The sequence below is a fragment of the Cyphellophora attinorum genome (genome assembly GCF_001299255.1).
Source record: "Cyphellophora attinorum strain CBS 131958 chromosome Unknown Contig13, whole genome shotgun sequence".
Taxonomy (NCBI): domain Eukaryota; kingdom Fungi; phylum Ascomycota; class Eurotiomycetes; order Chaetothyriales; family Cyphellophoraceae; genus Cyphellophora; species Cyphellophora attinorum.
The window spans coordinates 379,979-403,968 of NW_017253241.1; the positions used below are offsets into that span (position 1 = coordinate 379,979).

General features: G+C 53.7%; 10 protein-coding genes across 10 annotated transcripts; 6 read left to right on the forward strand and 4 right to left on the reverse strand.

The window, feature by feature from the left end:
* Window positions 1-443: 443 nt before the first annotated feature.
* Window positions 444-2,310, forward strand: AB675_11383 (Lysine--tRNA ligase, cytoplasmic; the record flags this gene model as incomplete). Its single annotated transcript, XM_018140224.1, has 2 exons — window positions 444-2,253; window positions 2,300-2,310. The coding sequence occupies 2 exons, from the start codon at window positions 444-446 to the stop codon at window positions 2,308-2,310; spliced, it is 1,821 nt and encodes a 606-aa protein (XP_017999928.1).
* Window positions 2,311-2,841: 531 nt separating this feature from the next.
* AB675_11384 (uncharacterized protein) lies at window positions 2,842-4,530 on the forward strand (the record flags this gene model as incomplete). The annotated part of the gene is made up of 1 exon (XM_018140225.1): window positions 2,842-4,530. The coding sequence occupies one exon, from the start codon at window positions 2,842-2,844 to the stop codon at window positions 4,528-4,530; it is 1,689 nt and encodes a 562-aa protein (XP_018000167.1).
* An 86-nt stretch (window positions 4,531-4,616) lies between these two features.
* Window positions 4,617-6,362, forward strand: AB675_11385 (uncharacterized protein; the record flags this gene model as incomplete). Its single annotated transcript, XM_018140226.1, has 1 exon — window positions 4,617-6,362. One exon carries the CDS (start codon window positions 4,617-4,619, stop codon window positions 6,360-6,362), a length of 1,746 nt encoding a protein of 581 aa, XP_018000027.1.
* A 3,435-nt stretch (window positions 6,363-9,797) lies between these two features.
* AB675_11386 (Cyanobacterial phytochrome B) lies at window positions 9,798-13,713 on the forward strand (the record flags this gene model as incomplete). The annotated part of the gene is made up of 2 exons (XM_018140227.1): window positions 9,798-13,226; window positions 13,258-13,713. The coding sequence occupies 2 exons, from the start codon at window positions 9,798-9,800 to the stop codon at window positions 13,711-13,713; spliced, it is 3,885 nt and encodes a 1,294-aa protein (XP_017999888.1).
* A 1,112-nt stretch (window positions 13,714-14,825) lies between these two features.
* Window positions 14,826-15,473, forward strand: AB675_11387 (uncharacterized protein; the record flags this gene model as incomplete). The annotated part of the gene is made up of 1 exon (XM_018140228.1): window positions 14,826-15,473. The coding sequence occupies one exon, from the start codon at window positions 14,826-14,828 to the stop codon at window positions 15,471-15,473; it is 648 nt and encodes a 215-aa protein (XP_018000121.1).
* Window positions 15,474-15,749: 276 nt separating this feature from the next.
* AB675_11388 (5-methylthioadenosine/S-adenosylhomocysteine deaminase) lies at window positions 15,750-16,361 on the reverse strand (the record flags this gene model as incomplete). Its single annotated transcript, XM_018140229.1, has 1 exon — window positions 15,750-16,361. The coding sequence occupies one exon, from the start codon at window positions 16,359-16,361 to the stop codon at window positions 15,750-15,752; it is 612 nt and encodes a 203-aa protein (XP_017999930.1).
* A 53-nt stretch (window positions 16,362-16,414) lies between these two features.
* Window positions 16,415-17,239, reverse strand: AB675_11389 (5'-deoxyadenosine deaminase; the record flags this gene model as incomplete). Its single annotated transcript, XM_018140230.1, has 1 exon — window positions 16,415-17,239. One exon carries the CDS (start codon window positions 17,237-17,239, stop codon window positions 16,415-16,417), a length of 825 nt encoding a protein of 274 aa, XP_018000062.1.
* A 413-nt stretch (window positions 17,240-17,652) lies between these two features.
* On the reverse strand, window positions 17,653-19,610 carry AB675_11390 (uncharacterized protein; the record flags this gene model as incomplete). Its single annotated transcript, XM_018140232.1, has 6 exons — window positions 17,653-17,864; window positions 17,921-18,182; window positions 18,232-18,763; window positions 18,813-19,107; window positions 19,155-19,345; window positions 19,390-19,610. The coding sequence occupies 6 exons, from the start codon at window positions 19,608-19,610 to the stop codon at window positions 17,653-17,655; spliced, it is 1,713 nt and encodes a 570-aa protein (XP_018000073.1).
* Window positions 19,611-20,396: 786 nt separating this feature from the next.
* Window positions 20,397-21,830, forward strand: AB675_11391 (Fumarylacetoacetase; the record flags this gene model as incomplete). Its single annotated transcript, XM_018140233.1, has 4 exons — window positions 20,397-20,792; window positions 20,862-21,218; window positions 21,330-21,411; window positions 21,466-21,830. 4 exons carry the CDS (start codon window positions 20,397-20,399, stop codon window positions 21,828-21,830), a joined length of 1,200 nt encoding a protein of 399 aa, XP_018000012.1.
* A 460-nt stretch (window positions 21,831-22,290) lies between these two features.
* AB675_11392 (putative transporter) lies at window positions 22,291-23,966 on the reverse strand (the record flags this gene model as incomplete). Its single annotated transcript, XM_018140234.1, has 5 exons — window positions 22,291-22,417; window positions 22,465-23,313; window positions 23,370-23,577; window positions 23,630-23,678; window positions 23,733-23,966. 5 exons carry the CDS (start codon window positions 23,964-23,966, stop codon window positions 22,291-22,293), a joined length of 1,467 nt encoding a protein of 488 aa, XP_017999975.1.
* Between the last annotated feature and the right edge of the window lie 24 nt (window positions 23,967-23,990).

The window sequence follows — 23,990 nt, forward strand, 5'->3', positions numbered from 1 at the left end:
GTTGTATCCAGCACAGATCTGGCCATATCAACTAAGAGTCCCCCATCGGTCGTGGCAGTGAGTGTGGAAGACATGTTCATAGATGAGCCCTTTTGGCGTGCACAATGTCTCCGATATTGACAGATAGTGCGACCTCTTCGCGCCCCGGTCGTCGCTACGAGACGACCGGCAGAAGCTTCCCTCTTGGCTATGAGCCATAATATCAGATCGCACAGGCTGAGCCCTGATGCTGATATTGACGATCCGAGCCGTAGTGTTGATGCTCGGCTTGGCGCCGCCCCGCGCACTTCGTGGGCTTCATCGTCAAGTTTCTCCAACGACCAACTTCACCAGGCGACTTTTCATGCAGTCATAATTTCACCCATGAATTTATGACTCTCGTGATTCCAAGCGACAAGTAGCAGCTGTCCAGTTCAACGTCAGTTCTTTCTCCTACCTACAACATGGCTGACGGTAACGCGACTACCGGGCTCGAGCAGGCCGTCGCTGGCACGCATTTAGACGAGGTCACTGGAGAGAAGGTGTCCAAGTCCGAACTCAAGAAGAGACAGAAGCAGAGACAGGCCGAAGAGAAGAAGCGCGAGAAGGCTGCTGCTGCGCCGCCTAAGGCCGAGAAGAAGGGCAATGTGGAAGCAGACGAGAGCAACTTGACCCCGAATCAATATTTCGAGATTAGAAGCGGCCGGGTGAACAGATTAAGGACGTCTAAGGATCCCAACCCCTACCCGCACAAGTTTCAAGTCAACACCGATCTACGTCAATTTGTCACCAAGTATAAGGACTTCAAGCCTGGTCAGCACGAGAAGGACACAGAGATCCGAGTAGCTGGGCGCGTCTACGTCAAGAGAGCTTCGGGCGCCAAGCTTGTGTTCTATGATATCCGTGCAAATGGAGTCAAGGTTCAGATCATGTGTCAGTCGCAGGAGGCCAAGAGCGATATGCCCTTTGAGAAGCAACACGAGCCTCTCCGTCGCGGAGACATCATTGGCATCGTCGGCTACCCGGGACGGACAGCACCCAAGAATCGTCCAAATGAAGGCGAGCTGTCCGTCTTTGCTACAGAAGTCATCCTGCTCACACCCTGTCTTCATCAAATCCCCTCAGAGCATTTTGGCCTCCAGGACGTCGAGACGCGCTTCCGTCAGCGCTATCTCGATCTCATCATGAACGACAAGTCCCGCAACATCTTGATCACCCGCTCCAAGATCATCACCTATATACGGAGGTACTTCGACTCGAACGGCTTCGTTGAAGTGGAAACACCAATGATGAATGCCATTGCCGGTGGCGCAACAGCCAAGCCTTTCGTGACACACATCAACGAGTACGACACAAATCTGTTCATGCGCATCGCTCCTGAGCTCTACCTGAAGATGCTGGTGGTGGGTGGTATCGAACGGGTTTACGAGATTGGCAAGCAGTTCCGCAACGAAGGTGCAGACTTGACACATAATCCCGAGTTCACTACGTGTGAATTCTACGAGGCATACGCTGACATGTACGACGTCATGAAGCGAACAGAGGACCTAGTCTCTGGACTGGTCAAGGAAGTTACTGGTGGTCTGGAAACCAAGTTCACTACACAGACCGGCGAGACCTATAACGTCAACTGGGCCGCTCCTTGGGCGCGTGTCGAGATGATACCTGAGCTTGAAAAGGCTTCCGGCGAAAAGTTCCCGCCCGGCGATCAGCTTCATACGCAAGAGACCAACGAATTTCTCAAGAAGATTCTCAAGAAGCACAAGATCGTATGTCCACCACCTGAGACGAACGCCCGCATGATAGACAAGCTTGTCGGCGAGTGGATCGAAGAGAAGTGTGTCAACCCTACCTTCATCATGGGTCACCCGCAGATGATGTCACCACTAGCCAAGTACCATCGAACAATACCTGGTCTCTGCGAGCGTTTCGAGGCATTCGTTTGCAAGAAGGAGATCGCAAATGCGTATACCGAGTTGAATGATCCATTCGACCAGCGACTTCGGTTTGAGGAGCAAGCGCGACAGAAGGATGCAGGCGACGACGAGGCACAGCTGATAGACGAGAACTTCTGCACGTCGCTTGAGTTTGGGCTGCCACCGACTGGTGGTTGGGGTATGGGTATAGATCGACTGGTCATGTTCTTGACGGACAACTACACAATTCGTGAAGTTTTGGCTTTTCCCTTCATGAAGGAAGACAAGAATGCGAAGGAGACGCCGTTAGCTGCCGAAGTGGTGGGTATCGAGCCAGCGCCTGCCCTTGAGGACTTGCGTAAGTAGCTATTTCACCGAATCGTGTATCTTGCTGACCGATCCAGCACGACCGTGAGGAGCTGTGCTGCCGTGGGAAGCGAGACAGCTTCGGTTTTGCTATTGCAAGCGATCGAATGACCACAGATTCCAGCGATAGATGATCAACGAAGAGCACAGATGATACCCCTATGAATTGAAGGAAAATTGAACGGCAATGTTGCAGTGTCTCAGTATATTCGCGTTTGAGCTTGTTGTGACACTACTGCACTTCATGGTGACCTTTGACTGCACCATTGTCCTTCCCACATCAATGACTGAAATCGCTGATGTCAATAGGAGGTTTTGTGAACACTTGTGCCAAGCCACGTTTTGAGTCACCTGGGTCGTCTATTCACTGTCACCAAGTGACTTGGTTGCTAGGGACGAACTCCCCTCGCATGCCGAAAAGAATCAGTTCCGTTTGCAACTCTACCGATTAAATGTCAACATTTCTCTGCTCCAGAAGTTCTGCGAGCACTTCTCGACCTCAATTTCACCGCCACGCCCGCTGAAATTCGCAAGCTATCTGCCTGCGTCAACCAATTGCATCTCTCATTCCAACGATACGATGCCGGCGAGGCTTGGTGGTAGACCGCATCAGGAAGAATGGTCGGACACTTCTGATGTCGACTCGGCGCGACACTCCAGTCCACGCGTCGCCACATCTTCCAGCCCAGCTGCGGCGCGAAGTTCGAGTGTTGGTGAAGCCCAGGAGGATGTTCGACCAAATTACATTGACTCGGTCGCCAGACGATTGCAGAACAATCTCTCTCGCGCACACGCCAGCGTCAATCAAGTACAGCCTGATGGTCAAGCGACGACTTCTGCTCCTAGCAGTCGCTGGACAACGAGCGCATCAGCTCTCAATGACCACGGCGATGTTGATGTCGAGCCCACGCAACAAGACGATGTAATCATGTCTGATGACGAAAATGCATCGGGTCCGCTCAATCTTCCAACACGACCACCCCCTCGATTTCAGTACCCGAGTGCTCGGCCTCAAGTGCTGCCGCAAGTCGCAGTCGCTTCCTCCGATTCAGACGCGCAAGCCGACCACCAAACCCGTCTCGACGCGTACACGACATTTGGCGCGCCCGCCGCCTTCATTCAGCAACACCTTCCGGCAGAAGACTCCAACCACTTCAACGTCCGCGCGTCGCTGCACACTGTCTTCGCCATCAAGACAATCTCGACCAGCCAATGTGACGAATGCAAATCCAAAGGCAGAGGCGATGAGATTTATCAGTGTATTACGTGCGTCAAGCAAATTTGCCAGTCCTGCATGGAGGACTCCCTCGAGAAAGAGCGCAAGGGCATAGCAGAGGCAAAGAAGCGTGCTGGCCTTGGCCAAGCCGAGATCGACGAGGACGAGTACGTGTGGAGATGGCAGGGTGACCATCGCCATAAAGGCCTCAAAGAGTGCTATATCGCTCGAAAGAATGCTCGCGCTACTGGTGAATACCAAGTTGACGTCAAGATCTCTATGCTTAGTCCTGCTGAGCCTGGAGATGATACCGTGACTGTTCGAATGATCATTGATGATGACGACGATGGGGAAGTCCCTGAGGTGGACGAAGATGAGACTGAGGAGGAGTATGATGAGGAAGAAGAGGTGGAGGAAGAGACACCGACCAAGAAGAGAGCTCGATCAGAGACTGGCACTGACACCAACAGCAGCAGTCCCACTGGAAGCGAGCGAAGCGAGCGAGTGCAACCAGTACGAAAGAAGCCGCGTAAGGACATTCCTCGATCTGTGCCCCTCGACTTCGCTACTCAAGCAGAGACGCTCAGTCGATCGGTGCGCGGCAACAATGAGACCTCTAAAAAGTTGCAGAGAATCCAGGAGGCAGCCGCCAAGAGTCCTCAAGGTCTACCACGGCCTCGAGTTGCGTCGAGTGTCGCAAGATCTCGTCCTCCTTCGCTGGACCTCCGCGCTGCTCAGCCATCGCCAGATCTTCCGCAGGTCGCACGTCCAGCCTGGCAGCAGCCTCCGCCTGGTTATCAATATCCACCTCCACGCTATCCTCTGCCAGGCTACCAGTATCCGCCCCCTCGTTATCCCCTTCCTGTGCAGGATATGTATCAGCCGCCACCTGGGTCGATGATGTGGTCTATGCCGCAGCCCGCATATCACAATGCTCAGCAACTGCACAACCCGTATGGACAATTTTATGGCCAGTATCAGCCTCAGTGGCCCCAACAGCGTCAGCAAGGCCCAGTGTCGCCACGACCCATACCTCCACCGACGCCACCCTGACCCAGCATTCTTCTATGCCGCATAACGACCGAGCGACCCAGCACTGGGCGACTAGGCCGCCACAGTCGGACACTTATGCGGCTCAAATGAAGGGCGGTCGACCAGACGAAGTCACAGCGATGCGTCCACCCCCAGGCACTATGTTGCGCATTCCGATCAATGGCACCGTAGTTGAGATGTCTTGGGAAGAATACCAGAAATTTGGCGACCCACAGCGCCGGCCTCCTTCGACTGAGCCGTCTGTGCAGCCAAAGAACACGATTCGCCAAGGCTACAACATGAATACCGCCCGCCTCCCTCTGCCGCCACATCATCGTCCAGGTAACCTGGTGGTCATACAAGGGCGCGAGATGGTGCAGCTGCCCTACACCACGCCCTATCGTACCGACCCAAAGGGAGTCATTATGCCGGGTGTGGATTATCGTCGAGCCGAATCAGGTCAGAGCGTCATGAATGAAGCTAATAGACGTTGGAATGCGTATGGTAGTATCAACAATCGGATCGAGCATATCGAGGAGAGTGCGATGAATGTTGATCCGCCAGCGGAAGACGTTGGGAATGACGCAGCCCGAGATGGTCAAGACGTTGCTGAGCCGCCATCTGCACCAGCGGCTGAGTCGAACACAAGAGTCCAAACACCAGAGCTAGACACTACGATGGCAGAAGCTCCAGATGTTGCAGATGGAGAAGCTGCGCCTGCCTCACCAACCGACTCTATTCCATCACGCCCAAGATCTGCGCCTGTCCACGACTTTCATCCACCTCGTCGGTTCGCCACTCCACCATCTTTACGCAAGCCACCGGCCAATCGTGCACCATTCGCAGACACTAACGCATCCAACAGCGTTCCACCAAGGTCGCCAGTTGTGCCGGACTCTGCGACACAGGCGTCGCGGCGTAGTGTGCTTCCTCCAAGCACACCCGTTGGGCCACCCGCTGAATTAGAAGGCACTACTCTCCAGGGCACGAATAGATCGATGCTCTCCGAAGCTGAGACCTTGATCCTCACACCTACACCGGTACGCGCTGCTGTAGCTCCTCGCAACCTCACAGCCACGCAAGATCCTCCTAGCACCCCAGTCCGCAAGCCCATCAAGACAGCTCCTTCCACACCGGGTTCTCGCAGTACTACCGTTCCCACCACACCTGCGTATCACAACGCCCACCACTCTCCTCGTCGAGCCGAGCAAGCTATCAATGCCGACCGTCTGGAGGCTGCCCGTCGCGCTACTCTGCGAGCTACCTTGGCGCAGCTGCCCGAATCGCTCGCACTGGGTCTAGGACAAGATGTCGTGCCGATCACGCCTGCCAGAATGGTTGCCGAGAGAGGAAGATGGATGAGTCCGCCGCCTGGTGCGATTGCGAACATGGCTAGCAGCCCAGTGGAGACGGTAGTTGAGGAGGCCTCCGAAGATGAGGATGGGAAAGATGGCAAGCAGGCCAAGGGCCGTAAGGGTGGAGATAGAGCAAAGACCACCCCAAAGCGAAAGCGAAGAACCTATTCCGATGATGATGACGATGACGACGACAATGATGGAGACTTCGCCAGCTCCAACATAGAGCCCTCCTCATCGGTCATGCCAGCACCGCGTCATCGATACACCGGACGTACCCGTCAAGGTACCGCTCCTGCGAGCTCACAGCCTCGGCAGACGAATGATAATCGTGCGAAACGCCGTCGGTCTGGTTCTGTTGCCAGTGGTGTCGAAGGGCGTGGATCTATGTCGGCCGGGGCGGACTCTGATGCGCCAGATACTCCGACGAGGAGAACGCGCAGTGGTCGGGAATTCACGCCGTTTGCGCCGTATGTGGCGAAGCCTGGTCAGAAGTGAGTGTTCTGGGTGGGCTCTGAGGCGATCTAGGAAGCATGTTAATGAAGTTGGCACCGTCATGTACAGATACGAAGACATTGGCAGTGGGGAGCTGAAGCTGGATTCGTCGACACAAAGGACTTTTCCTGCATTCTTGGTCTGCTGTTGGTTCAGTCGAGTGGTCTCAAGCTAGAATCTGCGGAGAAAGTTGTTCAGATATCTTTTGCAGCATTGCTGCTGCTGCTGCTGATCCCTCTTGCTTGAATAAGGACGAACTTGCGTTTGATTGCAGCAGGGAATCAACGCATATGGGATCGCAAGTACGTGGGCAGCAACAGCGCAAGCAGCACCTCGGTAGATACTAGGTAGCAAACGGTCAGCTTCGCAGCACAATTTTGCCCTACGATACTCATTGTCGCTGTCCGAAACCGTGACTCAAGATGGCAGCAAGCTACTATGCGCAAGCTCACTTTGGTGCCCTCTCAGCCATGTTCAGACTGATCGCGTCCTGAGCTTTCAGCATTGTCATGCCGGTGGCAGCAAGCACAAGCATCATGCATGGCTTGACCTCTGATCTCTTTCGCTAACACATTGGCAGGCTTCCCACCAGGATACCAGTTCACGCCCCGAACGCTCGTTAGATAGCCGTCTTCTCTTTGCTGCCACCTCGACTAAAGGTTCCAACCCTGAGATTTTGAATCCATCCTAAAAGGTCTTTCTGCGCTGCGACAGCGATATACCTTCGTGTTTCAGTGATGGCTCTCTGCTCACCAGCATCGACGAGACTTCGAACACAGCCCCGTCTCGCGCACAACAACGTCAGTAATTCTGCCTCACGAATCACTTACTCATATCTATTGATGTCAGCCCCCAGCCCAAATCACTGACTCCTACCGATCGCCTACTAATCGGTACGAGTCCTACCATCCACGCAATGACCACGACCAGCCAGATAGACCTAGAAGGTGCTTCGAAGAGCCCAGCAGATACAGGACGTCCGACTACGGTGGGTGTAATTTGACCACAGCTTCCAGCTCCTAGGACTCTGGATATGGGTCCAAACGAGGCGCATTGAGCCTCGTCTCTGAAACGGTCGTCATAGGTAGAGCAGTCAATGATGGAGGGTCGCCGTCCTGGCTGTCGTCAAGGTCATGCTCTAGGTTAATGGACTGTGTCGAATAAGTGCTCTTCTGCGGCATGTTCTAGACGATGCATGTTGCTCCGCTACGCGCTCATGATGGGCGAACAAGATGAGGTACTGCTCCTCGACATATATTCAGCGGACTGCAGTATCAGCCAGCACAAATACAGTCTCGGAATACCCAAGTGAAGGCCAATATGATGGTCTTCTGTGGAGGTGAGGTTGCTTTTGGCTCTGACGCCGAATTTCAGAATTGCCATGCGTTACATCCCGGCTGATTGGGCGGGGAATGTTTCCCGCGTGTGGCTGATGGGAATGGAGCTGCCAACTCGTCTATCTGGGCAGGGATGAGCGCAGTTCGGTGGATAGGTATGACATTGGCCCAGCAAAAGCTCATCATCGCTGACACATGTACCACGTTATGAAGAGCATCCAATTTTGAGAATGCCATATAGCGGAGAGGACGGCTATATGAAAGTCATGTCTCATCTCTCGCGAGGAGCTTCCGCGTGGGAATCTGAGTCTATCTCGCAGGCATCTATCGTCTCCGAGGAGCATAAGGTCAAATTTGTTGCTTGGTACGCGAAGTCAAAAATGCACCAAGGGTAAGACGTGATCCGTTGTCGATCGTAGATCTGCGTACGATCTTTGCCGCGTCCACCTGACTGACAGTTTCGTACTGAGATGGCGCTGCTGCCGAGTACCGTCGACTAAAGCTGTGGTCTTTGCTCGGGAATAGCGGACCGTCTCCCTGGATCTTTTGGCATCGCCCTGAAGGAGAGGACGTCCGCAAAGACCTCGGAGCAGCAGTCAGCGGCGCGAGGTGGCAAAGATGGAAGGGTCGACTTGGGAGTTGGAAATTGGGTGGACATGTACATATGTATTGTGTGCCGTTTGATCAGCGCCTGTGATGAAAGAATTACGCAGGAGACCTTCGTACTGTACTTATGGGGACGTTGGTCACCAACCGAAGCCCCGGGAAGTCGCCTAGGTAGCTCCTGCTCAGGGAGCAAGCCACACCTTTCCTCTGTAATTACCCCGTCGTGCCTTCCCTTCGCCACCTGCACCTTGACCCGCGACAAGTACTCAAGCCAAAATCGATCCGTAACTCGAAACATCTGCATACCTGCATTTGCATTGTCCTACCTAGTATCTGCAAGTGTTTGGCATCTCTGCAACACCATCTCACACGAACTGACGATTATCCTCAACCCATCAACATCAGCACGAAAATCGCCCTAGATCAGCAGTTAGTGATCGCCACCGATCATCATCCCTCCTGTCGACCTGCCGCTCCCTACCGCCACTCCACGTCCTCTTCGTGAACTGGCGTTGACACCGGACAAGGCACTATCAATAAATCTGTGGCACGCGCTGAGGTCAAGACGTGACGTCCGCGCACGTCTACACTACCGCAGGCACCGCGGTCCGTTTGGGCTCTTATCGAGCACGACTTCGTGCAGCTACAATCCCCTCCTGCCAACTTTCTCCGTGGCTAAAGCGGTGATATTGGGTGGGAGAATCCACGTTGACGCCTGAGGAGAGTCATACAATCATGACGGCCGCAATTAGTAGCGGCACTTGATTGACTTTACCACCGCGCTGGGCTTCCCAAAGGTGAAATAGAATAACACTGGCTTTTAGGCCAGCGCTCAAGTCATGAGCTCAAATGGATCCCCGCCAGATGCACCACGCAACACGTCCGTGGCTCGATTTCCCCTTGGACCGAGAAAATCTTCTGTCTCGCTCTTTACTGGCAGGAATGATGCTCAGGCAGCCACGAGCAACTCTGCCGCACCGCTCGATCGACCGCCTTCCGCGCACACGCAATCGAATCCCTCGCCTTTTGTAGCCAAAGAGACCCAGTTGTCCATGTTTACAGGCAGACCACCTGACCGGCCGGCATCTCCCACGCAATCAGAGACGTCCAATGGACCAATGACTGCCTTGAGCCCCGGTGCCATCGACCGTGTCTTTCCGATACGTTCAGCTGTATCTATCGACCCGCATGCCACTCCTCTCTACAGACAAGAGTCGTCTGATGGCTTTCCAGGTCTTCGACTAGGTGGCGACAGCGGCGTTGCAGGACGCCGGGAGTTTAGGCGCTCTCTTACCGACAGGTCGCGATCGCCTCCAGCCTCCAGCACGCGAGGCTCGCCGCCACAACGTCCAGCGGATGCTCCTGGTCGGAGGCCGTCTGTCTCCGCCGCCCGAGGTCCTGCTTCCGCCTCTGGACATAGTGCAGTCTCTGGAAGGAGAACCTCAGTCTCTGGTCCACGGGTGCTAGCTCCCGTCATAACCAGGTTATCACCAACATGCTAGGCGAGGAAGAGCCCGACAGTGATGACGGCCGGTCGACCAAATCCGGTGCCAATGCGTCTCGAGCGAGCTCGGTGAAGAATGACGCTGGAATCTTGACTGCTCGCTTCAAACATGTTGTGACGGATGGTGGTCATTCGGTCATCACAGGCAGAGATGGCGACGCTTTACAACGTTGCGAAGATGAACCCATCCACATTCCAGGCGCTATACAGAGTTTTGGCCTTCTCATAGCCTTCAAGGAGATAGACGGCAGGCTGCAGGTCCGGATAGTAAGCGAAAACTCTGCCAAAATCATCGGTTACTCGCCAGCCCAGCTATTCAGGCTCGACAACTTTCTCGACATATTCACGGAGGAGCAGGCTGACAATTTGCTGGAACACCTCGATTTCATCCGCGACGACGAGGCTGCAGATGTTTTGACAAATGGTCCAGAAGTTTTCATGGTTTCAATACGGCCTCCTCAGCACCGTACTCGAAAATTATGGTGCGCAATGCACACAGCGCCTTCGGACAAGGAGCTGATCGTGTGTGAGTTCGAACTGGAGGACGACCAGGCCAATCCACTAGTCTCACTGGACGAAGGCACCCCTGAACCACCCGAAGACACGCTTGGCAGTAAGCCCACGAACGAAGAGCTCGCCGAGAGCACAGTGAACGCCAGTAAGCCCCTCAGAGTGCTGCGCAGCGCGCGCAAGAAGCGTGGCGAGGCTGCAGCCATGGAAGTGTTCAACATCATGTCACAGGTCCAAGAGCAGATGTCAAACGCCCCGAATTTGCAAATCTTCCTGAAAGTTCTGATCGGTGTGGTAAAGGAGCTTTCGGGATTCCATCGAGTCATGGTTTACCAATTCGATCACGCGTGGAATGGTCGCGTCGTGGCGGAGTTGGTAGATCCGCGGGCTACCAAGGACCTCTACAAAGGTCTCAACTTCCCTGCGTCCGATATTCCCAAGCAGGCTCGCGATTTGTATAAAATGAACAAGGTTCGTCTCTTGTACGACAGGGACCAGGAGACAGCGCGACTTGTTTGTCGGTCCCTGGAAGATCTCGAATCGCCACTCGACATGAGCTACGGTTATCTTAGGGCAATGTCTCCTATCCACATCAAGTATCTCGGCAACATGGCAGTACGATCATCAATGTCGATCTCTATCAATGCCTTCGACGAGCTTTGGGGCTTGATAGCTTGCCATTCTTATGGCTCGAAAGGTATGCGCGTGTCCTTTCCCATTCGCAAAATGTGCCGTCTAGTGGGAGACACCGCATCTCGCAATATTGAGCGGTTGTCCTATGCATCCCGGCTGCAGGCCCGGAAGCTGATCAACACCACGTCGTCGGCAGCAAATCCGAGTGGCTACATTGTCGCATCTTCCGAAGACTTGTTGAAGTTATTCGACGCTGATATTGGTGCGCTCTCTATACGAGACGAGACCAAGATCCTCGGCAATCCGACCGGTCATTTGCAGGAAATTCTAGCTATAGTCGAGTATCTTCGAATGCGCCGTTTCAGCGCTGTGATGACATCGCAGGATATCATGGCAGACTTTCCAGACTTCAAATATGCCCCTGGCCTGAAGCAGGTAGCCGGAGTACTGTATGTTCCTCTTTCAGGTGGCGGCCACGATTTCATTACCTTCTTCCGGAAAGGTGTCCTTCAAGAGGTCAAGTGGGCAGGAAATCCTTACGAAAAGTTTGTGCAAGAAGGAACGGAAGGCTATCTTGAGCCGCGAAAGAGCTTCAAAACCTGGAGTGAGACAATCGTCGGAAGGTGTCGCGACTGGACCGAGGAGGAGGTCGAGACAGCGTCGGTACTCTGTCTGGTGTACGGCAAATTCATCGAAGTGTGGCGGCAGAAGGAGGCTGCCTTGCAGAATAGCCAGCTCACCAAATTACTTCTGGCAAATTCCGCGCACGAAGTTCGGACGCCATTGAACCACATCATCAACTACCTTGAGATTGCCCTCGAAGGCGCGCTGGACAACGAAACCCGCGAGAATCTCGCTAAGTCGCATTCGGCATCAAAATCTCTCGTATATGTCATCAATGATCTCCTCGACCTGACGAAAGCGGAAGGCGGGAAAGACCTAGTCAAGGAGGAATCTTTTGACTTGGTTGCTACTCTCACCGAAGCTACTGAGCCATTCACGAATGATGCGAAACGCAAGGGCCTCGATTACTCTGTCAGCATCAATGAAGCTCTCCCACGCAACGTCATCGGTGATGCACGAAGGGTCCGGCAGATATTGTCCAACCTGATTGCAAATGCAATCCAGCACACGAAAGAGGGTCATGTCAACGTCGAGGTAGCCCCGGCTGATGCTACTACGGACAGAGTCGAAGTCGATATAGTAGTCGAGGACACTGGCGCAGGCATGTCTTCTAGCAAAGTTGACGCGCTTTTCAGGGAGTTAGAGGAGGTTTCCTACGAATTGGAAGTATCTGACAGCAAGATGCTCGAGAACGATCCATTCAGTGACCCAGAGACACCTGACAAGACCACGCTCGGCCTCGGCTTGGCTGTTGTCGCTCGCACAGTCCGCACGATGAACGGGCAGCTGAGACTGAAGACCGAAGAAGGAAAAGGATCAAGATTTGTGATTCAGCTTGGCTTCCAGGAGCAGCAGAAGCAGATCCAAGACAAGAACGAATTGACCCCGTTCAGCAGTCCAGGAAAGCATCTTCTTGCTCCACCGATGGAAGGCGAGGTGACTTTGATCAATCGTGCAGTATCCCCACGCCGTGGCTCAGAAGGAGCTGTGCTGCAACGTAGGGCCAGTGCAGACAGTCTGACAAGTCTCAAGAGCCAGAAGAGTGCCAAAAGCAACAACAGTGATCGGAGCGATGCAGACCGGCTCATTGACGCGATCCAACAGCCACTCCATCTCAGTGAAACCTCGCCTGCAGGTCCTCGTCCGGATAGTAAAGGAGGCCACTCGGCGCGTTTGTCCAATTCGTATCCATCTCCGGAAGCTATCAGCATGTCATCACCACAACGTGCTAGTAGCATTGGATCTTCGAGGGAGTTGAGAACGGCTTTCGCTCGAACACCTGGTCAGGAGCAGGTGACTGATTCCGGAGTACCTATCCGCCCTGTCCGATTACCGGAAGAGGATTTTCAAAGAGATTCAGAAAGACGAGCGAAGGAGGCAGGTCTCAAGAACCACGTCAAATTCCAAGAGGACACACAACTTGTGTCATCACCCACAGTCGAAGACCGAGATCTTATCGATGCCGATGCGTACCGCGTATTAGTGGCGGAAGACGATCCAATAAACAGCAAGATCATGAAAAAGAGGCTGGAGAAATTGGGACATACTCCCACCATGACCACAAATGGTGAGGAGTGTGCCTCGGCGCACGGAGATGCGGCAGCCTCTTTTGATGCGGTCTTGATGGATCTACAGGCAAGTTTCCCTGTCACTGTCTATGAATCATTTCTAACAAAGCTTGCAGATGCCCATCGTCGACGGCTACAGTGCCACGAAGATGATTCGTACCTATGAAAAGACTCACGCGGGCACGAGTCTTTCGCCGCGAGCTAGTTGCAACTACAGGATACCAATCTTCGCAGTATCGGCCTCTTTGGTTGAGAAAGATCGTGACAAATACATGGACATTGGATTTGATGGGTGGCTGTTGAAGCCCGTGGACTTCAAACGTGTTCATCAAATGCTGAAGGGAGTAGTTGATGACGAGACACGGGACGCGTGCATATATCGGCCAGGTCATTGGGAACAAGGAGGGTGGTTCACGAAGCGTGAACGGCAACCGGACGCATTCGCTGTTTCGACAGCACCAAGCGAGAAGTCGCCTACGAGCAATTTCATGGCGGTCGCGGATGATGAGGAGCCCAGGGCGTCGACGACTGGTAGTTTAAAGCCACGGGCAGTACCTGAGGAAGGACAGTGAGCTGCTAGCTAGGCTTCGGGTTCAGCTTCGCACCAGGGGTACTTATATCGATTTGGCCAAGCGCGCATTTGGATGGCGTACGCTTAGAGAAGGCAGCGCGGCGTAGGCACACTTGACAGGAGAAGTCTATTGCGTGATCGGAGAATACGATATCATTACAGTGCCATCAAGATTGTCCGTTGTAGAGGTCCAACGCACTACGACATAGTTAATCAGTAGTTCACTCATTGTCGCTCGACGAATATATTCGCACCAAACATACTGCTAATGCGCATATTTCGACCTATACCGCCGCCTGCGCAAAGTATAATTGTCTCTCCATGGCCACCAAAAGAGCTCTGTGCTTGCGAGAGAACGCCACTCGCAGTTTGAAACAACTGGGAGTCTAGGTCTGAAAGCTTTTGCCTGGCATCTTGCGTGGTCCTGGTGCGCGGCTTAACCAACCGGTCTCATGTGAGCCCAGCCACGAGCAAGGTCATCCGGTCTCATATCGGGCCATTGTCATGAGATGTCATCCGGTCTCGTGAAAGGCGCTGTACCCTCGAGAGCCCTCCCTACCTTGCCGCCAAGCTGCCTCGAGACAGTCATCTGAGAGTCACTGACCTGAATGGTCGATATCCCAATTGCTCCGTCAGCAGCACGAATTATCGTTCACGGTGCCCTCCACGGCAGGCGATGGGCTCGCTATCGGCTTTCGACATCATCTGTCAGCCAGACGAAAAATGCACACCGCAACTTTCGTTGGGTTGGCAACTAAGAAGCCACAGCGTTACAGAGTCCCCCCTACTACATTGACATGCAACCTCTTGAAGGGTCGTCACTTCTGTAGCTCGATCTCGTGAAACTTCGCTACTGCTGCCAGCTGACCAGCAGCTACTTGTTCTGCGCAACACGAGAGACCGATCACTTCGATTTTCCAACTTTATCGGGACGGGTCGGAGTAATCTAGTACAACAATATCCATTGTCTGTCAGTATGGCTCAGAGTCCGCCTCAGGCCTACAGGATCCGCAAGGGACACGCAGCAGATATCCCTTCCTGGGGGACATCGAGTGCTCAGCCGGGCAGGTCTTCCGGACTGTTGGTCTCGAAGCGGTTGCGGATGATGAGCCGATGCCGGCGGAGGTATTGACGCGGTATATGGGTTTGGGACTTTTGTGGGTCGCTGTTGCAGTTGATTTTGGTGTGCACGTGGAAGGTGGCAACAATGATGGTGCGGAGGGGCACAGAAGGAACTACGGAGAGGACGAAGAGGTCGTTGGGTTCTTGGCTTGCTTCCCAATTGTTCGGCAGGACACGAACCCTACAACTGTGGAAACAGCGTCCGAAAGAACAACAGCCTCATCTGCCCATCTACACATAGCGGAGCTTTCGGTCCATGTTTCACACCAGAGACGAGGTCTGGGAAAGCGGCTTCTTGAGGCTATGTTTGCCGAGACGAGGAAGCATCCCTTTGTATCTCCGCCGCCGCATTTTGAGGATGAGGAAGACGCGCCAGACAATCCCACGGAAGAAGGGACGGCACCGAGCGAGGCTGTGAAGAAGGCTCGAAGAATACCACTAAAGGGGTATACTCTGACGACATACATACATCTCTCCTTCAACGCGCCATTCTACGAGAAGATGGGCTTTCGTTTGATAGATCCGGTCGATATTGAGGAGAACGTGGGCAGGAGAGCGGCGGAGCTGTGGGAAGAGGAGCAGAGGAGTATTGCAATACCTGAGAAAAGGTGTTGGATGATGAGAGCACTATACCCCTAACTGTACTCGGCCGCAGTCCTGTCATCCGAGCTGTGACATTAAATACAGGGCGTTTTCTTTCGGTCCACGAGCTTTCATTCTCGAGCTACAAATGCTGCTCATCATGATTCCTCGGCCAGGGAGGGCGCTGAGGCCCTTGCACTGTTACGCGTATCGACTCGGCGGGCTTGAAATGAGCCTCACTCGAGCTTTAGTCCGACAGATGAATACCCTGGGGACTCTCTGGCCAGGGTGGGCGCTGTAGGAAAAACGCCCGGTACTTTTTGTCACAGCGTGTCATCCACCATTGGCTGCTGTCGGCGCAGCACCAAGCCTGGCCTTCTCCACATCCGACAGATTTTGGTCCAGCCACTTCGACCGCTCTGTCAAAATCCGATGCCTGATCTCCTCCAGTGGTGCCTTTTTCGCTCGCTCCATGATAGCGTCCGAGGACGCAACAAGTCTCTTTCTCAGGCTCGGCCACTCAAAACCGACCAACTCCCCAGCCTGCTTCCTTACTACTCCATCTACCAACACAATATCCACGTCCGCCACACTCGCGTACAGCACCAGCGCCCTTACCGGGTCATGCACCGGCGTCAACCTCATCGACGTACACTTCGTAAGCACCAAATCCGCCCGCTTGCCCACCTTAATGCTCCCCACCACATCACCTAATCCCATCGCCTCAGCGCCCCCTAGCGTCGCCAGTCTCAGCACCTCCGCACACGACCTTGACATCGCAGTTGGCACGCCCTCACATGCCGTATGCTCTCTATCGCGCTGCGCCTGCAGCAGCAGCCGCATCTGCTGAAACATATCAATCGGATTATTGCACGCTACATCACAGCCCAAGCCGACCGTACAGCCGTGCTTCGAGTCCGCCACAAATGCGATCGGCGGACCCATTGCCATCTGCATTTCCGTTTCTTGCGTTACAGAAAGCGACACACCATTTGCCTTCATGCGTCCAGCTCATCAGGCTGCAGCGAGGCGCCGTGGCTGAAGAGTAGATCGGGACCTAGTAACTTCTGGCTCTCCAGCTGGCGGATGAAGTGCACGCCACGATCTAGCTTGCCTAGTGATATGTGCCCTGTGATCAGTGCAGCACCGAGCTCGCGGCCGTACTGAAACTGTGCGATGGAGGTGGCAAGGTCATAGCGTTCAATCTCTGCTGGGGCGAAGCCGAAGCGGAGAAGACTTGTCTGGGTTGATGAGCTGAAATATTGCTGTTTGATTCGTTTGGCATCTTCAAGCCGCCAGTCGGGTTCCGTTTCGTCCTGGACTGTTCCATTCGCAACACCGGTCCACTTCTGATTGCGGTAGAGACCGTAGCACCATGTGGCACGGATGCGTGCGTCTCGGAGGCCTTCGACCAGCTTGTCGGCGTGGGACGGACTATTGATGAGGTGACAATGGTCCACAAGCGAAGTGATGCCAGCTTCGATCGACTCCAAACCGCCCAGTAAGTTTCCAAGATAAGCATCCTCGGGTGTGTAGCAGGAGCCATAGATGTTTCTGATGTTGAGGAAGTACTCTGGAAGGAGGGCGTCCGAAGTAATGTTCTTCAGCTGCGTCTGCCAGGCATGACGATGGGTATCTACGAAACCAGGAGAAACGATATGGTCTGTTGCATCGATGGTCTCAATGTTGTCCGGGCTCTGTATGTCGCTGCCGATAGCTTTGATGATCCCGTCTTGAACGAGAATGTTGCAATTGTGCTGTACACCAATCTCCTTGTCGACGGACACCACTGTTCCGTTCTTGATGAGATAGTTGTTGGCCATTCTCACGCATACGATGGTGAGGACTGGATTGGCCCACCGAGCCGTCAAGGGATCAAGTTATGTTCAAGGAGTGGCGGTGCCTTGCCTAGCAATTCCCCGTGTTCTTGCAGTCCTTGCAGCCATCTGAATGCAACTGCGTGTGCTCGGGAAATCCAGACTATTTCCCTATTTCCCGACGTCTGGGGTATGGCGTTTTCGTCCGAGGTCTGACGCGGGATCGGGGTCCAGCTTTGGGGAATACCCCAAGCCTAGCGCCGAGCCTGCCACCGAATGGCTTGGACACCTGTCCCGAGAAACGGGCAGCTGATACTTTGCCTAAGGATGCCCGTTAGCGTGACTCGCGAGCGTGCTCCGCGTTCTCTGATTCAATCGCATGATACCTAGCTACTTTTCTGTTGCACTATGTCGAGGACTCAATGAGCAGCACCGGATTCAGTGTATAGATTGTTGCTGAGCATGTCGAAATTGAAGTCATCAGCGAATGCGTGGAACATAGACGAAGCGTTCAAGATTGGTTGGAAGAAGTCTCCCAGTCCGTCGCTGCTGAAGACACCGCCCGTGGTGTCGATAAGAGGCATATGGTAAGTCTCGTGGGGCTCGATATTGGTCGTCACAAGCGTCGTACCTGGAAGGACGTCAGCCGGGCTGATCTTGGGATTCACTACTATCTCATGGACTTACCCTCAGTACTGTTTGATCCGTGCTGCAGATCTGTGCCTTGAGTGAGACCCTCTGGGCTGATGACCGTCACTTCCTCGCCTTCGATGGCATAAGCACCATCGTCCTTCCACAGAATGCTATTCATGGTGAGAATGGTGCGTCGTGCAAGAGAAGCTTCGATAGAGAACCCTTTCAACTTTGCAGGGCTTGTGACCTTGGGTTCACCTTCTAGTCCCGGTTGGTTCTGCATGTGCATTTGCGTGATGTATGTAGCATATATCTCCTGTGTGACCAGTCAGCGATCTTGCGCCAGGTTACAGTATTTGACTCACAAGCAAGGCTATTGAACGCCAGTATTTAGCCATCTTGGTGATAACGTTCATGTTCGCAGTACCTATCCGGTCTGCTCTTTCGCGTACAGCGGGATCTAGGCACCATTTGAACGGAGCCTGCACGGCGAAGCTGCAGTAGGCGGCAAATCCAATGAAGCTGGGGTAATTCGATACGTCCTCTCCACGCACGGAAGCCAAGTCTAGCAGTTGTGTTATTGCGCAGGAACTGTCGTAGGCAATTTGTGCAGATATCTGTCGCGTGAAGGCTGGCGCTGACGTACTTGGTCCCCATGAGAATAGCGGGACCACTGAGGAATGGAGTGCACACAAGCACTGGTGGTATGCGACGTTAATCAGTAGAAGCTTCGGAATAGGGACACTTTGTGTGCACGCCAGGGTGTCGGCATCAAGGCAAAGGCTGGCTGGCACGCGTGCCCACCAGTCTCTCACCTTGGCGTCAAGTTGATGCATGCTGTTGATTCTCTCGTCCATCGGACTGTCCTTGACGTTGATCAAGGCATTTACTGAAGACCTGACCCAAAGTCAGAGGACTGTCCAAACAGAGACGGAACAGCTCTTACCACTGTGTCATAGCACGAATGACTTCGGCATACATTGAACCACTTGGTGAGTCTGACTCCAGAGTATCGGGCGCGGTCGACGATACTCCTTTCTCAAAATCTGCATCGTGCCACGGCAGTGCTAGACTGCTTACCTTCTTCAATGAATTGATAGCAAAGATGGACTCTGAACTGTGGCAGTTGATTAAGTAGCATGCCCAGAAGCGACGGCGAGAGATCTCGGCTGCTAGATCAGAAGACTTGGACCGCCTAGTGCCCGCGAGATTAAGGATGTGTGCGGTTTGTATTGCATTCCCTGAATTGGACGTCAGAGAGAGGACAGAAACCGGTCACCTTACCTACCTTTGTAAATATACGATCTCCTCCACGAGCCTCGAGTGTACCAGAACAGGTGCAGATGCGCGCATGTCACGACGTTGTCTTCGTGTGGCGATTCGATCTCGCTGAGTACCAGTTGCCCTGCTCTGGTAGCCCACTCGCGCGCGAAGCCATGGTCGATGAGGGTAGCTTGGCCATCATGATCTCGGTAAAATCTATTGTCGTCAGTACCGGGATCATCAAGGGCGGTGCCACCTACATTGCGCCCCACGCACAGACGCTAAGTACGACATGGGTTTTGATCAGGCCCAGCGACCGCTCATGCATGAATGATGGCTCATGAAGGAGCAAGTGAGAATTGTAGACATGAGAGAAGTACAGCTTGATCAGCTTCTGGACCAGTGGCTCCGGTACACCAATATAGTCTGGAACGTGAGGTGGCTCTTGGTAGACAATGGACAACGGCTCCGAAGTGCGCATCGGACCTTGTTGTCTTTGCAGGTGTGGCGGTGATGCAGCATCTACCAAAGGACCGGGAGCATCTGTTGGGCGGCATTTTGAAGGTCTTGCAGCTCCGGAATAGCGACAGGCATTGTTCAGCCTGGTACACCTCCGACATCGAGGGACATCTCGTGTACAGCGGACCTGACCCTTAGTGACGCGTCACTGAAGGATCGAATATCATACCTTCGAGGCTCTACATTGGTGACACGCAGTCGGTGGTCGCCCGGCTGTCGAATCCCCAGTTGTAGGCATCAGGACTGTTCATCAATAGATAAGACCTTGGCTCCTGCCTGACAACTCGGCTGACAACCGCGACTAGGCTGCATCGCGCTTGCTCAGATTCTGCCTTGCTGTGTGGCGGTGGTCTTCGAGGCTGTCTGTCCTTACCCAACATATATTTTCCGAAGCTTCGGAAGTGTCGTGAGCAGGAGCGAAGTCTAGGGATTAACGCTTCGTGCCCAGGAAAGCCAGGGTCCTCCCCAGCCGAGCGCCAAGCCTACTTTCCCGATCACGTCGTCGATTTCCCGACGATGATTCATCCTGCCTCCCGTTGCCACGCAGTCCCTGACCCTCTGAAACTACGAAGTTGGTCTGCGCTAGCCGCGAAGGCCAGTTAGGATGGGTTCACGATCAAACGATGTTGCCCAGCTGCTCAGTGGGAGACGTCGATGGTCAGCAAGAATATCATATTGGTAGGTAACGAACGTCTTGTGGGCAAGCAAAGTGCTCCTGGGAGGCCTGCTGCTTTCTAAGCGTGCTTCGATGAGTTCTACCACGCAAAAGACAGGCTTCGGTCTGGGCAATTTACCTTATGGCATCTTCAGCACAGTTGACGACACAAGATGCCGCATTGGTATCGCTGTCGAAACGTACGTGCTCGACCTCAGTGTCTTTCTGCAGCAGCAGCCTGTCCAGAACCTCGACTTTGACTCTTCAGTCCTGCGAGATGAGACTTTGAATCGATACGCTGCGCTTGGCCAGCCGGTTCACCAGCATGTTAGAGCACATCTGCAGCAGACACTACCACGATTGCTAAAGCAAGATGAGACGGGACTTCGCGCTGCAGGACTTTGCCCTCGTTCCGAGGTCTTGAATCATCTTCCGTTCGACATTGGGGACTATACTGATTTCTTCACGAGCCCGGATCATGCCCGGCGAGTAAGTGACGCCGAATCATTACGACCCATCAACTTGCTACGTCGCCCTTACTAACCAGTATGCCGTCAGTGTGGCGAAATATTTCGACCGGGCCAGCCAATGGGATCCAACTTCTCCTCGATGCCTTTGGCATACCACGGCCGTAGCTCTTCAATAGTGGTCTCGGGCACTGATGTCTATCGGCCATCGGGTCAGTACCTGAAAGACGGAGTCAAGACCTTTGGACCTTCTCAGAAGCTCGATTTCGAGCTTGAGCTGGGAGTATTCGTTGGCAAACCCAGCCAGCGAGGCAAGCCTATCGCAATCGACGAGGCCGATGACCACATCTTTGGCTATGTCCTTATGAACGACTGGTCTGCCAGGGATATTCAGCAGTTTGAAGCCCAACCGCTCGGGCCATTCAATGGCAAGAACTTCTGCACCACTGTATCGCCATGGGTTATTCCACCAGAGGCTCTTGAGCCTTCCGAGCCCAGCTGAGAGCGCAGGTAAGGTCTACAAGGGCATGCTAAGGAGGATGCTGACCTTCATGGCAAGGATGATCTACCATGTTATCTGAAGCGAAGCGATGGTAGAGTTGAGCACGTCTATGACATTCCTGTGGATATCTTTATCAAGGGTACGCTCGCTGTTCTTTCTGATGCTATTCATGTGGAGCTGACCATGAGTACAGCTCCTCGATACGACGGAACACTAGTCATGAGTAGTAACACAAAGCACATCTCTTTCTCGCCTGCACAGATGCTGTCGCATCACACCGTCGGAGGTTGCCCGATGCGAGCCGGAGATCTATTTGCTTCCGGAACATTGTCTGGGGCTACACTACAGGAAGCTGGCTGCCTGCTGGAAGCGACTTGGAACGGGATACAGAAACTCGAGCTAGTCAGCAGTCAGGGCGATGGGGCATCAGAGGATGACGTCCGTACGTGGCTGAAGGACGGAGATACTGTATCGTTTTGTGTTGGCGGCGCTGCATCAGATATCGATTTTGGCGCATGCGAGGGCACGATCTGCTCGAAGAGCTCTAGTGACACTTGATGTGAGAGCTACCAGGGACCGAGAAGAGGAGCAGGCTGTGGACACAGGTACTGGGCGCTTTTCGCCAGCAGGCCTGTATGCTACTCATTATGGACTATCAGGCCCGGAAGGGTGCTGAAGGCCGTTTTCCCTGTCGCTGATCGAATCAATGGGCTGAGATGAGCCTCACTTGATCGTCAAAACAATGGGAAAAATATATTGAGAACTCCTGGCCAGGAAGGACGCTGTAGAAATCCTTTTGCCGCAAGCTGGGGAAAACGCCCGGCTCTTGCTTCCACAGCTTGGAGAAGTTGCTAGGTACCAAGGTAGATAGAGCGAGCAGATACAGTCGCCAAGATCCACGCAGGACAACACAAAAGCACTCGCGGCGGAATAACCATTCTTAAAATACAGCAGCTCCGACTGTTTGAGTCCACCTGCACAATCCCAAGCTGCCGCCATTTGCAACATCCGTCTAGCATCACAAGGCATACTTGTAATCGGGATGAGCATCCCCAAGCTTCTCTAGCTGCTGCGCAGAGCTCAGGTCCTCCATGCCCGCCAACATTTTCTCCCTATACGCAGCAGTGCTCTTCTTCTGATTGCCTCTCCAGAAGACCCATATAGCCGTTGCACTCGCGACAAGCGCGACTACATTGGCAGCCAGTATGAGACGGGCAGCGTCGGATAGTACGGAGCCTCCCGGGTCGGGAAAATCCATGTGGAGAGGATGCCGCCCACATTTACAGCCACAGTTTCGACAGCGATAGCCGTTGCCCGACGGGTATGCGATGCCGTGTTGTTCGGAATCCAAGCGACCTGGCAAGGAACATTTGAATACATGCCGCCGAGGAGAAAGAATAGTCCAGCGTAGCGGACGCTAAAGGTATGTCCAACGAGGAACATGATGGAGCCAATGAGGGACAGTGTATATGTGGCCAGGATTGGAATACCACGGGAGTTGTATTTGTCGGAATAGTAGCAGACGACGATGGTGAGCGGTACCGCGGCGGCAAAGGGTGGGACAGACATCAGCTGGGTCTTGATAACTCCAAAACCCATGTCGCGTACAATGGAAGGAGTGAAGTATGCGAGGCCGAAAATCGCTATGCCGGAGCATAGTGCCGTGAGCCAGATGCAGAGCAGGCCAGGGCTGGCGAAGACAGAGAGAACCTTGCGGATAGTAACTTTCTCGTTGTCCAGGATATCAACGTCTGCCTTCAGCCTTTCAGCGCAGCGCTGTCTTTGCTCGGCAGTCATGAACTTGACAGTCTGCGGGCTGTTGGGCAGCAAGATGAACACGAGTACCGCCCAGGCAACGGTAAAAATTCCTTCGAGGCAGAAGATCCATCTCCAGCCACGCATGTCGGCGACGCCATCCATCTTGCCAATCCCTGCAGCGAGAAGGCCGGAGAAGGCGCCACTGAGCGATGCGGCCGACCAGAATAGGCCGATACGTAGCGACAGATCTTTGCGGCGGTAGAACATGCTCAGATAGAGGATCCTGTAGCCAGGTCAGTATTATATCCGGCCGCTCGCTGCACAGTGCAACATGCTTACACTCCAGGAAACAGACCGCCTTCCATTAGACCCAGCATGAATCTACATGCCACCAGACCTGCATAATTGTGTACGAGGCATTGAAGCGTGGAGATGATTCCCCAAGCGCCGCACAGGAAGGGGATATATATCCGAGCTCCGATGTATTTTAGGATCAAGTTCGAGGGTATCTCGCTGGCGATATAAGGCACGTAGGTCACCGTGATTGCTGTGATAGAGCAGGTTAGCATTGTCGCCACATAGGAGGAGCACTGCCTCACCAATTTGATACTGATAATCGCTCAGTCCGAGGTCCTTTTGTAGCCCAGCCTGTTGGACAATTAGCATCCCATAGCAAGTCGTACAAGCTCAGTCAGAACGTACGACTCGTGCGTTTCCGATATTGGCTCTGTCCAAGAATGCAAGCAGATATACGGTCGTGACCAGCGGTATGATCAGAAGGTCGAGCTTCAGGTTGATCTTGCGATCAAATGCGGCCAGCTCTTCTTCGGACGAGCGATCTTGGCCGGCGAGCTGGGCATTGGGTTGAGACTTGCCCTCCTCTACCTCGAGCACAGTCTCGTACTTCTCCTTCTCATTGAGGCTGGTGCTGTCCATAGTCTCGGGATATCACAATTAGCA